General features: G+C 39.1%; 1 protein-coding gene across 6 annotated transcripts in view; it reads right to left on the bottom strand.

Annotated features, from left to right (window-relative positions):
• Window positions 1-14,431, bottom strand: part of cadm3 (cell adhesion molecule 3) — a 201,313-nt gene that overhangs the window by 52,508 nt on the left and 134,374 nt on the right. For all 6 annotated transcript variants that reach the window (XM_049476524.1, XM_049476523.1, XM_049476521.1 and 3 more), the window contains exons 3-5: window positions 11,059-11,211; window positions 4,548-4,700; window positions 908-1,045 (exon numbers count right to left, since the gene is read on the bottom strand). In XM_049476524.1, the coding sequence (XP_049332481.1) occupies window positions 908-1,045; window positions 4,548-4,700; window positions 11,059-11,211 (444 nt within the window). The remainder of the gene's footprint in view (window positions 1-907; window positions 1,046-4,547; window positions 4,701-11,058; window positions 11,212-14,431) is intronic.

Below are 14,431 nucleotides of genomic sequence, written 5' to 3' on the forward strand. Positions count from 1 at the left end.
GTAAATATATATATCACTGATGTCTTGACATAATGGGGTCACGTTTTGAGAAAGATATTTTTTTAAGATTTATTCAATTCTCTCTCTCTTTGGTTTGGTTTGTTATTATAATTTTTTTTCCTACAGTCTCTAAACTGTAATCCCTACAGGATTGTGCCTCAATTTAGGTCAAATATAATCATACGAAAGTTGAATTTAGTAAAATATAAGCAAAGTGAAGTAAAGATGAGGGATATCATAAATAAAACAGAAACAAGAAACTGTTGACTGATGTTTCTCTGCTATATCAGTTGCTTTGCTTAATAATTCTACTATAAATTATGATCAGGTAAAAAAAAAAATGATTTGTCTTGTGTTTGATTAAATTAAAGTAAAATACGACTTTGAAATACTCATAGAGAATTAGATGAGCTATAGTTAGCAATAAAGTGAACAGAGAAGCACACAGAACGGAACCAGCAGAAAAGGATGCTTGTTCTTATAGCCTACAACACAGAGACCAGGCAGTTAATCATATATGATCAATATATGATCTACAGCAGGGGTCGGCAATTGGGCGGCTGCAAGCATGAAACTTCTGGCCTGTGAGGTTGTTAAAACTATAATGAACGATAATGAAAAAATATATCATTTAAAAGCTTCTCTGGTGAGCTTTTGTTTACATGCCTCCCCTGTCTCTCTCTCTGTCGCGCTCTGCGTGATTTTAGTTTCCACCTGTTCTCGTTTTTCCACCCGTTCTTGGGCTCCTGATCTCCTTATATAGGTGTTTTTTTTCTTTGGTGTGTCCCAATTCACTACCCGGGGCAGTGGTAGTGTATTGGACCACCACTCTGATGACACGGGTTGGATCCCGCGTGAGGAGCGGTGTAAAAGTGGAAGGTGTGAGTGAGTAGGATTGAATACGTACCCTCCAGTCTCTCAGATCCTCGGTACCAGTGCAGTTCAGCGGGGGGTTTACTGCCTGTGCTGCTGCAGGTCAGAATTATACTGTCCCCCTCCTTCACCGCGTCCTCAAACCCTGTTATCAATGGCTTACCAGGAACACCTGAGAGAGAGAGAGAGAGAGAGAGAGGGGGACAGAGAGAGAGAGAGAGAGAGAGAGAGAGGGGGACAGAGAGAGAGAGAGATAATTGACAATCATGTAGTTACGAGCTAATCAAGACCTAATTGCAGTGTTTACTTCAAATCCACATCATCCAGAAGAGCAGCTGTGGCCAACATACACAAACTATACACACACACACACACACACACACACACAAACACACACACCACTGTTCAACAGCTTTGAAAACTTTTGTTATTTCATACACACTACACAAGAGTACAGAAAATACACTTTTTAGTTCAGACCGTATGAGCTCAGACTCCCGCATGGCTTAAACGGGATTGAGCTGCTGACTGTTGACTGTTGTCAGGGTTTTAATCAGTCAGTGGCGCATTTTCTGCTATTTTCTGCTATTTTCTGCTGCCAAGATTAAAACACGGCAGACATTTACCTAAACACACACCTCACTTCCAGACCACCACAACGTCCATCAGTGTAGATTTACTCCTAAACTCCGACACTATTTAATGGTGAGAGAGCAAGGCATTAAAAAATAGAGTGTTGACGGGATTTCCTTGAATGTTTCTGCATATATGTTGCATCACAGAAGTGTTCTGACCCCCCCCCACCCCCCCCCCCCCCCCCACAATGACAGATCTTAGCTTTTGGACTTGTTTTTGAGAGAGAGAGAGGGGCCTCTGTGATGGGGAGCTGAAATTAGCTTTGATTAGCATTTGCTTAATTTTATCGTATTTTTCCATTCCGCCTTAAATGCTGCAGCCCCTGCCTTCTGTTGTACCATTTAAGGTGGTTAGCTAAAGTTAGCTAGCTAGCTACTGAGACTGAGACAAACTACTAGCGACCTTTTGTATGTTTGTATGAAGAATTCAGCCAAAAATAAATTGAAACTACATATTAAACTATGGTAATATAGAGATACAGTAAGAAAAAAGTACAGTAAGTATTTAACATCCTGCGACTTTGCAAGTTCTCCCACTTAGAAATCATACAGGTGTCTAAAATGTTCATCTTAGGTGCATGTCCACTGTGAAAAACATAATAATAAAACACTGCAGCAGGGATTTTTGGCCCATTCCTCCACACAGATCTTCTCCAGATCAGCCAGGTTTCTGGACTGTCGCTGAGAAACACAGAGTTTGAGCTCCTTCCAGGTTTTCTGTAGGGTTTAGGTCTGGAGACCGGCTAGGCCACTCCAGAACCTTGATATGCTTCTTAACCAAGGAGCCACTCCTTGTTTTTTCCTGGCTGTGTGCTTTGGGTCATTGTCATGATGGACGACCCAGCCATGATCCATCTTCAGTGCTTTAATTGAGGGAAGGTGGTTGTTCCCCAAAGTCTTTGCAATACGTTACCATGCTATCCTTTCCTAATACAGTGCAGAAAACACCCCCAAAGCATGATGCTTCCACCCCCATGCTTCACAGTAGGGATGGTGTTTTTGGGATGGTGCTCATCATGCACCTAAGATGAAAAATTCAGACCCCTCCATGATTTCTAAGTGGGAGAACTTGCAAGATCACAGGATGTGCAAATACGTATGTTCCTCACTGTAAGACCTTCAACAAACTAGCCAACCTCCTTTCCTCTTTTCCTCTGTCTTTCTTCCTCCTTTCTTCCTCTATTCTACTACTACCTTTCTGGTCTCTTTTCAGGCCAGGCTAAATGTTTTACTTTTGCCTTGATTTAATTTTTATGTCATCTATTGCTTATGTACCTTATGTCACTTTGCATAAAAGTGGTTGATAAATACAGTGTAATGCAATGTAACAGTTTTTTTTTTTTTTGAAAATGTATTTAAGCTCTGGAATTTTCTGTCATCAGCTGACAATTTTTTTCATGATAATTGCTGAGCTAACTAACCAATCCTAATGAGTCAATTAAGCACTAACGAGTTAATTAAGGCCTTTTCCACATGCCAGCTTTAATCTTAATTTTTCAATATTTTACATTTAATAAAATCGAATGTAGATGTGCATAGGGGTGATAGGTGATAGGGGGAGTTAATGTGAATGAGAACGGGTTAATTTACCTTCAAAATTGAGTAGAAAATTTGAAATACATTTAAATAAATATAAAAAGACACACTTGTATTAATAATTGGATGATTTAAATGTCTAAAATAATTAGCTGAAGAAATGCAGGTGCCCAAATATATTTGCATACAACTATAAATTAATTCCAATGTCTCTCAGGTTTGGTCGGCACCATGGGTTGGTGGTTAACGCATTCGTCTTTTAGCTTTGGGGTCTTGGGTTCAAGTCCCAATCTGGGTGGAGTTTACATGCCCTCCTCTCCCTACTTTAGGGCCTGATGCAGTCCTCTAAGTGGACAGTTGTTTCTGGTTGAGAGTAAGCAGTGTCTGATTGGCTGCTGCTTCTCATGTGATGCGATGAGTGGCTGTGTAGAGTGTTAATTGTAAATTATACCACAGTTAGCTCCTACTCTGCAATGTGATTGGCTGAGAGGCGTTCTATAAGTGCCGTTATCAGCCGGTAATGCACTGTAACTAACCGAAGCTCTCTGTGTATTACTTCACCACATACAGGTTACCTATCAACGACGCAGCAGCGCTTACAAACCAAACAGCACAGCTACAAACAGAGCAGCTTTGGAACTATTTTAACTCACTGAGTTTTTCTAACCAAACAGATCCTATTTTCTCCTCCTCTTTAGCTCAAAATCTTTTAATAAACAGTGATACTGTGGTATAATCGACACTGCTAAATATTACACGCTATAGCTCGAACTTCAAGTGTATTATATATTATTATATTATACTTTTATTGCATGAAAGGTGCTTTATAAGTCTTTATAAATTAAACTTCATTGTTATAGATTGATATATTAAAAACTGTATTATGGGGCTCTGAATGGTCCAACAGTCTAAAGTGTTGCTATTATGATCTGGAGATTGCTGCTGGTTCGAATCCCGGTCAAGCAGCTTGCCCTGAAAGAGCAGCGGCAGTTGATGGCAAGCTGCATAACCGGAATTCGAACCAGCAGCAATCTCCAGATCATAATAGCAGCACTTAAGAGTGCTGGACCATTCAGGAGAAAGAGTACAGTAGATGGCACTCTTTCCCCTCATCACTCCTAGGGTGATGCTGATCAGCACAAGGCTGCGTCTGTGAGCTGATGTATCAGAACCGAGTCGCTGTGCTTTCCTCCGTGTGTACTGTAATGCTACTCAGCAATGCTACATAATCAGCTGCAGTTGGAAAAGAGGCGGAGTCTGACTTCACATGTGTCAGAGGAGGCGTGTGCTAGTTTACGTCTTCATCACCCTTGTGTTGTGGCAGCATCACTAGTCTAGCGACAGAGGGATAAACAGCTGAGTAGTAGCTAAATGAGTGGTTTAATTGGGGAAAAAATTGAAATAAAATATAAAAAAAAACCCCGTATTACATTGAGATTAACTGAGATTATGGGATGCTGAAAACACACACCCACACACAGAGAAACACAGAAACAGACATACCCAGCACAGTGACGGTGGCTCGCGCAGTCCGTACAGGCATGGTGAAGATGGAGCAGGTGTACTCTCCATCGTCTGACAACTGCACGTCTGAGATGGTGATTGACAGCTCTGTGGGCGTGGACTTGTGCAGCTGGATCCGGTTATCTCTCAGAGCTGAGGGACAGGGGGTCAAACAGAGAGAGAGAGAGAGAGAGAGAGAGAGAGAGAGAGAGAGATCTCTGTGATTTGAGAGTGAAGCTCTGGGTAAGAAGCTGAGTTTGAGTCTGGCAGTGTTGCGCAGTTCATCTCACAGCCATGCTGAAAAGAATAGAGCATGAAGACAACTAATACTCCATTCACTGAGCTGGAAGAAAAGTAATTACCCTGCGATGCAGCCGTAAGTGTGTGTGTGCGTGCAACTGCATTGTGTGCATTTCTATACCTTGTGAGTGTATAAACCCATGCGCGTGTGTGTGTGTATAACTGTGCAGCCTCACTGAATGCATTCCTGAAGAGTTCGAGTCGTTAGAGTTGAGTGAATTTACATACATTTGTGTTAAACTGTGAATACGTGCTTCTGTCCTCATTCACACTCGTTCTCTCAGTTTAATGACGAAAATCTGACTGAGTGAGTCATAGAGAGAGGCATTTATAGAAGTCGATGATTTCTCACCAAGAGGTTCACTACCCAAAAGTATCCTCTGAAAACATTTTTAAAGGCAACAGGGGATCCATTTATCCCCTTTTATGGCTAGACTCACTGCCCTTTTTTTTTAGCAATTTTAGCAATACAATGGCTTGCAGAATTACAGCTCTGGAAATAAATAAGAGAAAATAATCCTCCCTTGATTTTACCAAATTGAAAACCTCTGGAATATAATCAAGAGGAAGATGGATGATCACAAACCATCAAACCACCAAACTGAACTGCTTGAATTTTTTTTTGCACCAGGAGTAAAGCAGCATAAAGTTATCCAAAAGCAGTGTGTAAGACTGGTGGAGGAGGAGAACATGATGCCAAGATGCATAGAAAAAAAACTGTGATTAAAAACCAACCAGGGTTATTCCACCAAATATTGATTTTTAAATGTTTAACTGTTGACTGTTGTCAGGGTTCAAATTAATCAGTGGTACACCTGTGTTTTCTGTTGTCAAAATAGCAATTACCTCACTTCCAGACCACCACGCCCATCAGCGTAGATCTATTAGTAAGCTTCATTGCTTTTTAAACAACGCAGACACAAGGCATGAAAATAGACTGTTGATGGGGTGTAAGATAGCAATGAGCATCGCAGCACACCTTGTGCAGGATGTAAGATGTCTTATCAGACCACAGATTTTATCATATAAACTGATTTTTCTTTCGCTCTTTTTCTTGCGTGTTCTTTACAGCACTGTGGTCTGCTTGGTTGATGGACCAATACCAATCAATTCTCAATAAATTAACTTACAGCAATAAGACTGTAATGATGTGCACTCTCTCTCTCTCTCTTTCTCTTGTAGGATCTTTCACACCACTCTGAGCTGGAGATTGTTAGTTGGTGTTCCATTCTGAATGAATTAGCGAGCTCTAATAATTCACACTCTCTCTAAAAACGGTCATTAGATATTCGTGTAAAATATGCTCGTAATGCCGCTAAGAGCTTTTAGAGCTTCTCAGAGATTTTACTTCTTTTCAGATCCACAGTAATACATGCTAACACCTTATAACAGCCGGTGGGAGGCCCGGTAATCTCATAGAGCTGTATGAGTGTGTGTGTGTGTGTGTTCTGTTATATTTTAGTGTATTGTTCTGCATGTTCTGGGTGTGTGTCAATGTACACTAATGTAGCACTATGTAAAGCGGGGTAGGCAACACCTTAGCAACCACCTAGCAACACCTTAGCAACCACCCAGGATAACATAGCAACACCTTAGCAAACACCTAGCAACACCTTAGCAACAGCCTAGCAACCACTTAGCAACACCATAGCAACCACCCTGGATACCATAGCAACACCTTAGCAGCCACCTAGCAACACCTTAGCAACCACCTAACAACCACTTAGCAACACCATAGCAACCACCCTGGATGCCATAGCAACACCTTAGCAACCACCTAGCAACACCCTAGCAACCACTTAGCAACACCAAATAATATTGGTTGGGAAAAAGCAAATTGGACATTTTTTTGGGGGCGAGAAAGTGCTTTTTTTCAACACTTTAAGGAATCAGTGGCGATGATGACGCCATGGAATTTATTCAGAGACCGAGAGTGAATGTAAATACAACTAATTATGTGTTTTAAGCGAGTAATAAATAGAGTTATAATAGAAGAATATCAATATCAAATCAATGGATTTCTTGCAGATGCTTTACTGCACTGGGATGTGATCACTATTTCTAACCATATATGGATTATGTTAATGTGTTCAGGGATTCCTGAGTAATTAAGATGAGAACACAAGGTGCCATTTTGGATGTAAAATCCGTCTATAGGGTTCTAAGGGTTAAGGAGTTATCCTATGAATAAGGGGTCAAAACTGGCCAGCATGCTCATGGCAAGGCGACAGTAATTATGGGAGCTGGAGCAAGCTGGCCTAATATTGAGTGCAGATGGACTACATTTAATATTCCTTGAAAACGTCATAGAAGGCATTACTACCCACAGTGGACAGCACAGTGTTAATGTGTTAATGATGGTGACCGGCAGCTTCCGGCTAAAGGCTTCTGGCAGGATGTTGCAGGAGGCCCCGCCCACATGTTCTCATATGCAGTGAATATGACAAAAGTCACAGGAATTAGTAATGTGTCCCATAACTTTTGCTTCCATGTCCCATGGCATATAAGTGTATAGGTCTGTGAAATAGTGAAATAGGTGTTTTTTTTGTGTGAGCCTGTGTGTAAAATCTCGTGTGTGTGTGTGTATTGTGTGTGTATTGTGTGTGTGTGTATTGTGTTCATGGTTTATCAGCAAATGAAGGTCAGTTAATTTGTCTTCATAAGGCCCTGTTTTCCAAAGACCTCCACGCTAAACTCTCTCTCTCTCTCTGTATCTGTAATCACACACTCTCCATCTCTAACCATCTCTCTCTCTCTCTCTCTCTAATCATCCCTCCATCTCCTCATGCTCCTTCCCCCACAGCGTCTGAAGTCGTGCCCTCAGGCCCAGACCAGGCTGCTTTAATACAGAGGGGCTGCTTCAGAGATGTACAGGTGGGTTATAGATAAAAAAGAAAAGCAGAAGATGGAAACAGGTTCATTATTTTCTCTTTATGAAAATTATATACAGTAGCAGGGATGTACTGAATATTTTCCAATCAAATACAAATAAAAAAAAGTAAATTTCTGTATGTTTGATAAGTGACAATAGCACTGCTGAGGTAAATGTATTATTAGAATAGCACTGCTGAGGTAAATGTATAGTTAGAATAGTACTGCTGATGTCAATTTATGAGTAGAGTAGCACTGCTGAGGTAAATTATTATTAGAATAACACTGCTGAGGTAAATGTATGATTAGCACTGTTGAGGTACATTTATGATTAGAATAGCAGTGTTGAGGTAAATTTATAATTATAATGAGTTAAGTTTCTGATTAGAATAGCACTGTTAAGGTAAATTTATTATTAAAATAGCAATGCTGAGGTAAATGTATAATTAGAAAAGCACTGCTAGGTTAAATTTAGTATTGTCTTAGCAATGCTGAGGTAAATGTATTATTATGTTAGCAATGCTGAGATCGATGTTTTATTAAAATAGCAATGCTTAGGTATATTTATTGTTAGAACAGCACTGCTGAGATACATTTCTGATTAGAATAGAACTGCTGAGATAAATGTCTGATTAGAATAGAACTGCTGAGATAAATTTCTGATTAGAATAGCACTGCTGAGGTAAATTTATTATTAGAATAGCACCGCTGAGAAAAATGTTGTGTAGATTAGACATACATATATATAGATATATATATAATATCCAGGATTATATTCCATTATTGAGGTAGCTAAATATGTGACCTAAGAAGCATTGCTAAAGTATATTCAGAATTAGAATAGCTTTACTGAGGTAATGTATTGTGATTGGTTGTTTTTTCTGCTAGATTTTTTAAAGGTTAATTTAATGAGTAGTTTTACACTGTAGTTCTTCTTTAAAGAGCAAAGCAATAAAACAGGAAGGGTATTTATTTAATTCAAATAAATAATAAATTATAAAAAAAAAGTGGTAAAATTGATGAAAACCTGAAAAATAATCAGTACTCTTTATTTGAACTTCAGTTAAACGTTTCATGTTGTTTGGTTTCCAGGATCCCTAGTAATCTTTTAAATTCATCTGTCATCCATTCATCCACCTTTGCTTCCATTCCTTCATAACCCTTTTTCTCCGCCCATCTCCCCGTATCGCTCGTCCTTCTTTTCTTCAGAGTAAACATCCTGTTGAGCATTTATCCATCCATCCATTTATCCATCCATACCATCTCTCTCCACCCATCCGCTGCCTCTCTCCACTCTCCTCTCTCACACATAAACCCTGTTGTCTTTTTATCCATTTATCTATCCACCCATCCATTCATTCATCCACCTGTCTCTCTCTCTCTCTCTGTTCTCCTCAGAGGTGAGTTTGTTGTGCATTTATTCATCCAGCTATCTATCCATCTTACACTTATCTGCTGCTTCCTCTAACCTCTGCTTTCTTCACAGTAGACTGCCCGCCCTTATCATCCATCCACACAGACATCCATCCATATATTCACCCACCAGCCTGCCTCCATCCATATACCCATACAGTATCTCTTCATACAGAAACATAACTATGTATTCATATCCATCCATCTGTAAGATCATATATTCACATCTCCATCCATCCACCCAACCCACACATATACAGTATTCAAACTAAAGATCTGAACTCATGCTGATATCTGATCTCGTGTCCATGCTGATAAACTGTAAAAGCAGATAAATACAGCTCTGGAATAAAATGAAAAGACTACTTCAGTTTCTGAATCAGTTTCTCTGATTTTGCTATTTATAGGTTTATGTTTGAATAACATTGTTGTTATTGTATATTGTAATTAAGAGCATGAGAAATATTTGAAATAATAAAATAATAATGCAAAGAAAACAAGTTCATATTCATAAAGTTTTAAGAGTTCAGAAATAATCAATATTTGGTGGAATAATCCTGGTTGGCTTTTAATCACAGTTTTTTTTCATGTATCTTGGCATCATGTTCTCCTCCACCAGTCTTACACACTGCTTTTGGATAACTTTATGCTGCTTTACTCCTGGTGTAAAAATTCAAGCAGTTCAGTTTGGTGGTTTGATGGTTTGTGATCATCCATCTTCCTCTTGATTATATTCCAGAGGTTTTACATTTGGTAAAATCAAAGATACTCATCATTTATAGGTGTTCATTTATCATACATTTCAAGATAATATAAAGACAAAATGCCAGATGTCAAGAGATAGAAACAAAATATTTACATATCGTCTGGCCAAAAAATGGTCAGCATCTGGATTGAATTAATGCCAATCCTACATCAAACGATTGTCGGGATAAAATCATGAAAGTCTTGCGAGAGTCCAGCTGTGGTGGCATCATCTCGATGGTTCAATGTAGGAAATATTTACTCAAAACAGATTTAGTGTAAATTACAATAAAGAAGTAAAAATGAATCAACCACTCCATATTATCCAACTCCATACATGTTTTTTTGTTGTATAAAAATCTATATATCTTTATATCCATATCCTTCCACCTGTCTCACCTCTTTTCTTTCCGGAGTATAGGATCTAAATAGAATAGCATAGCCAGAGGTAAATTTACTATTAGAATAGCAATGCTGAGGTAAATTTACGATTAGAACAGCAATGCTGAGGTAAATTTACTATTAGAATAGCAATGCTGAGGTAAATTTACGTTTAGAACAGCAATGCTGAGGTAAATTTACTATTAGAATAGCAATGCTGAGGTAAATTTACGATTAGAACAGCAATGCTGAGGTAAATTTACTATTAGAATAGCAATGCTGAGGTAAATTTACTATTAGAATAGCAATGCTGAGGTAAATTTACTATTAGAATAGCAATGCTGAGGTAAATTTACTATTAGAATAGCAATGCTGAGGTAAATTTACGATTAGAACAGCAATGCTGAGGTAAATTTACTATTAGAATAGCAATGCTGAGGTAAATTTACTATTAGAATAGCAATGCTGAGGTAAATTTACTATTAGAATAGCAATGCTGAGGTAAATTTACGTTTAGAACAGCAATGCTGAGGTAAATTTACGATTAGAACAGCAATGCTGAGATTAATGTATTATCATAAGCAGTGGTAAGGTCAATTTATTATTAGAGTAGTATACTAAAAATGTCTTATCTGTAAAATTTAGGTAATATTTATTCTAAATAAAGACTTTGTGTAAACACTGTAAATAAACACTGAAATTTAATTTAACACATTTTAACACATTTTAACTCCACATTATCCAACTCCATACTTATACTTATACATATATCCTTATATGCATACCCTTCCACCTGTCTCACCTCTTTTCTCTCCGAAGTAGAGGGTCTGCTGAGCCGTGTTGGACCACTGCAGTGAGGAGTTATCACTCTCGGCTACGTGGCAGGTCAGGGTCACTGTGCCCCCCACAGCCACCGTCTCGTCTGAGGTCACCGGCTGATACGGGTCTTCCTCATCTGAAGAGATAAAAACACACAATAACGTCATCAGAATCAGCATGCTTGCAGTGTGTGGAGGGTGGAGTGGGTGGATGCCCTCTGCCCTCTTGTCTCCTGTACCACAGACAGATGTCCAGCTTATCCAACAGCTATTGTCTAGTATGTAATTAGGGCTCTTTGAGTACAAACACACTATTACACATGTGTAAGTACACTCACCCTGCCAAAGAGTCTAAAAGCGGAGAGAGTGCGCATTTCTAGCGCAGAAAAACGTGCCAAAGAGTCTAAAAGCGGAGAGAGTGTGCATTTCTAGCACAGAAAAACGGGCCAAAGAGTCTAAAAGCGGAGAGAGTGCGCATTTCTAGCACAGAAAACGGGCCAAAGAGTCTAAAAGCGGAGAGAGTGCGCATTTCTAGTACAGAAAAACGGGCCAAAGAGTGTAAAAGCGGAGAGAGTGCGCATTTCTAGCGCAGAAAAACGGGCCAAAGAGTCTAAAAGCGGAGAGAGTGCGCATTTCTAGCGCAGAAAAACGGGACAAAAGAGTCTAAAAGCGGAGAGAGTGCGCATTTCTAGCACAGAAAAACAGGGCAAAGAGTCTAAAAGCGGAGAGAGTGCGCATTTCTAGCACAGAAAAACAGGCCAAAGAGTCTAAAAGCGGAGAGGGTGCGCATTTCTAGCACAGAAAAACAGGGCAAAGAGTCTAAAAGCAGAGAGAGTGCGCATTTCTAGCGCAGAAAAACGGGACAAAAGAGTCTAAAAGCGGAGAGAGTGCGCATTTCTAGCGCAGAAAAACGGGACAAAAGAGTCTAAAAGCGGAGAGGGTGCGCATTTCTAGCACAGAAAAACAGGCCAAAGAGTCTAAAAGCGGAGAGAGTGCGCATTTCTAGCACAGAAAAACAGGGCAAAGAGTCTAAAAGCGGAGAAAGTGCGCATTTCTAGCGCAGAAAAACAGGCCAAAGAGTCTAAAAGCGGAGAGAGTGCGCATTTCTAGCACAGAAAAACAGGGCAAAGAGTCTAAAAGCGGAGAGAGTGCGCATTTCTAGCACAGAAAAACAGGGCAAAGAGTCTAAAAGCGGAGAGAGTGTGCATTTCTAGCGCAGAAAAACGGGGCAAAGAGTCTAAAAGTTGCCGTAATTAAGGAGTTTAATATTAAGAGACATCATGAAATTAAACATCAATTTGAAAAATCTTAGTTTACACAACACTGTCAAAGATGAAGATAGTAAATCAAGTAAAATGGTGAGTAAATGAAATAATCAGGAAAATGTATTATTTAAAGTGGTATATTTCATTATTTGTTTTATTATAGAGTCTGTGGTCCGTGACTTCAAATATATTTCTCCTTCTGGCCCCCAACAAAAAAAAGTTTGGACACCCCTGCCTTAAAATAAATTGGATTACTGAAACAAATAAGAATACATATATATAAAATAATACAAGAAGCCGATTATGGCATAATAGAAAATAACAGAAAATATAAAAGAGAATGCCTGGTTAATAGCAAACGAAAGACGACCTGCTAAAAGACTGCTAAATGTAGAATGAAATTGTAACCTGTATTTTATTTTCCCTTTATGTGATGATGAAACATGACTCAAATATTTTATATGTGCTTTTATATGTATTATATGTGCTGTTTTCTTGTAAATTGACTTTATTGTAAAGAAAACTTCAATAAAATTTATATAAAAGAAAGAGAATGCTGGACATGGAGAAAACACTCAAACAACTAAAGCACATGTTTGAAGAGCAAACAGATCCCACTCTCAGGCACTGCAGAGTCTCCTCCGGTCTATAAAGGAGTGTGTGAACGTGTAAATGTGTGTGTGGGTGTGTATCCAGCATTAGTGTGTATGGCGCATGCTCCATTGTTTGAGTGGAGCACACAGATGCGACCTCTGCATTAAGCGCAGCGCTTCAGTCCGCCCGGGGCCGAGCCTGATCTATTTTAAATAGTGAGCATCATTCAGCCTGCAATCGATGGCCTATTGTCCGTCCTGAAGCTCGCGAAAACGCAGGATAAACGCAGGATAAACATCATTTAACCCTGTAAACCCTACTGTACAAACCCTCACAGAGTGCAGCGCCATCACAATCAGATCTCCGCTTCATAACATCAACGTAACCGTGCCATAGACATGTCACAGTAAATGTCATATTACCATATGTCTTGTCCTTTTCATATCATGACATTATAGTGTGGAATTAGCATGTTCCATACACCGTCACGAGGAGCAGCTTGATGAATGGCAGTTAACTCATGAGAGCTGCTGCAACATGTTTACATTATGTTAGTGTAGCTGCCAGTTGCTCAATAAAAACAACTATTTTATTTGTATTGAAAGTTAAAGCAGTCCATAGTTGGAAGTGTTCAAGCGAGTATCTCTCAGCTTGTCCAGAAATGCATGTGTAAAGTGTGTGGTGTAGTGATCACTAAAAAAAAAGCAAGGAGAGTATTTCAACATCTCCTTGCTTCCTTTGTCGCTTAACCTACTAAGACTCGAACTTTTGCATGGGCATGCATTTTTTATTCTCTTTGCTATTTACGCTAGTTGGCACCTGATTAGTGTAAAAACAAAGAATTATCTTTATTATGTCCATATATGAGGACTTTAGTGTTATCTTTTGATAAAACACAATGAAGTCGCAATTAGAAGTGCAAAACAAAAGTAGAAACAATAATTGTGCCATTTTAAGAAGTTCATTTAACTTTTTTGAACAAAATCAAAACTGTAACGTGTTATACTCATCTCCAAACACTAGGTGACAGAATAATGGCCTCGTAAGAGGACACCAGTCCCATGTAGAGCAAAATTTAGTGTCGTGGTCTAGACAACCCGAAGGAGGATATAGGCTTAAAATCACTGTCAACGCAAGCCAGACACAATAGACACTCACAGATACCAAACACACAGTTTATATATAGCGTACAGAAGTAGTAAGGGACAGGCAGGGTCAGTAACAGTAAGGCAGCAAACATAAACAGCATACCAGAGCGTGGTCAAGCAAAACAGGGTAAATGCATAAACAGTAAATCCAAGGCCAAGGCAAAAAAGTAGTCAAAACCACACAACAATGGTCGGCAACTGAATAGAAAATAGAGAGGACAAAGCAAAAAATTGAGAGTGAGAAACAAAAAGAAGTCGATAACAAAAGGCAATAAACAAAGAAAACACGTTGTAAAATAAATAGATAACTAGATTCAAGAGAGAGTTCAGAGAACAGAACCTACTGTGGG

This window comes from Astyanax mexicanus, chromosome 4 (assembly GCF_023375975.1).
Source record: "Astyanax mexicanus isolate ESR-SI-001 chromosome 4, AstMex3_surface, whole genome shotgun sequence".
Classification (NCBI taxonomy): domain Eukaryota; kingdom Metazoa; phylum Chordata; class Actinopteri; order Characiformes; family Acestrorhamphidae; genus Astyanax; species Astyanax mexicanus.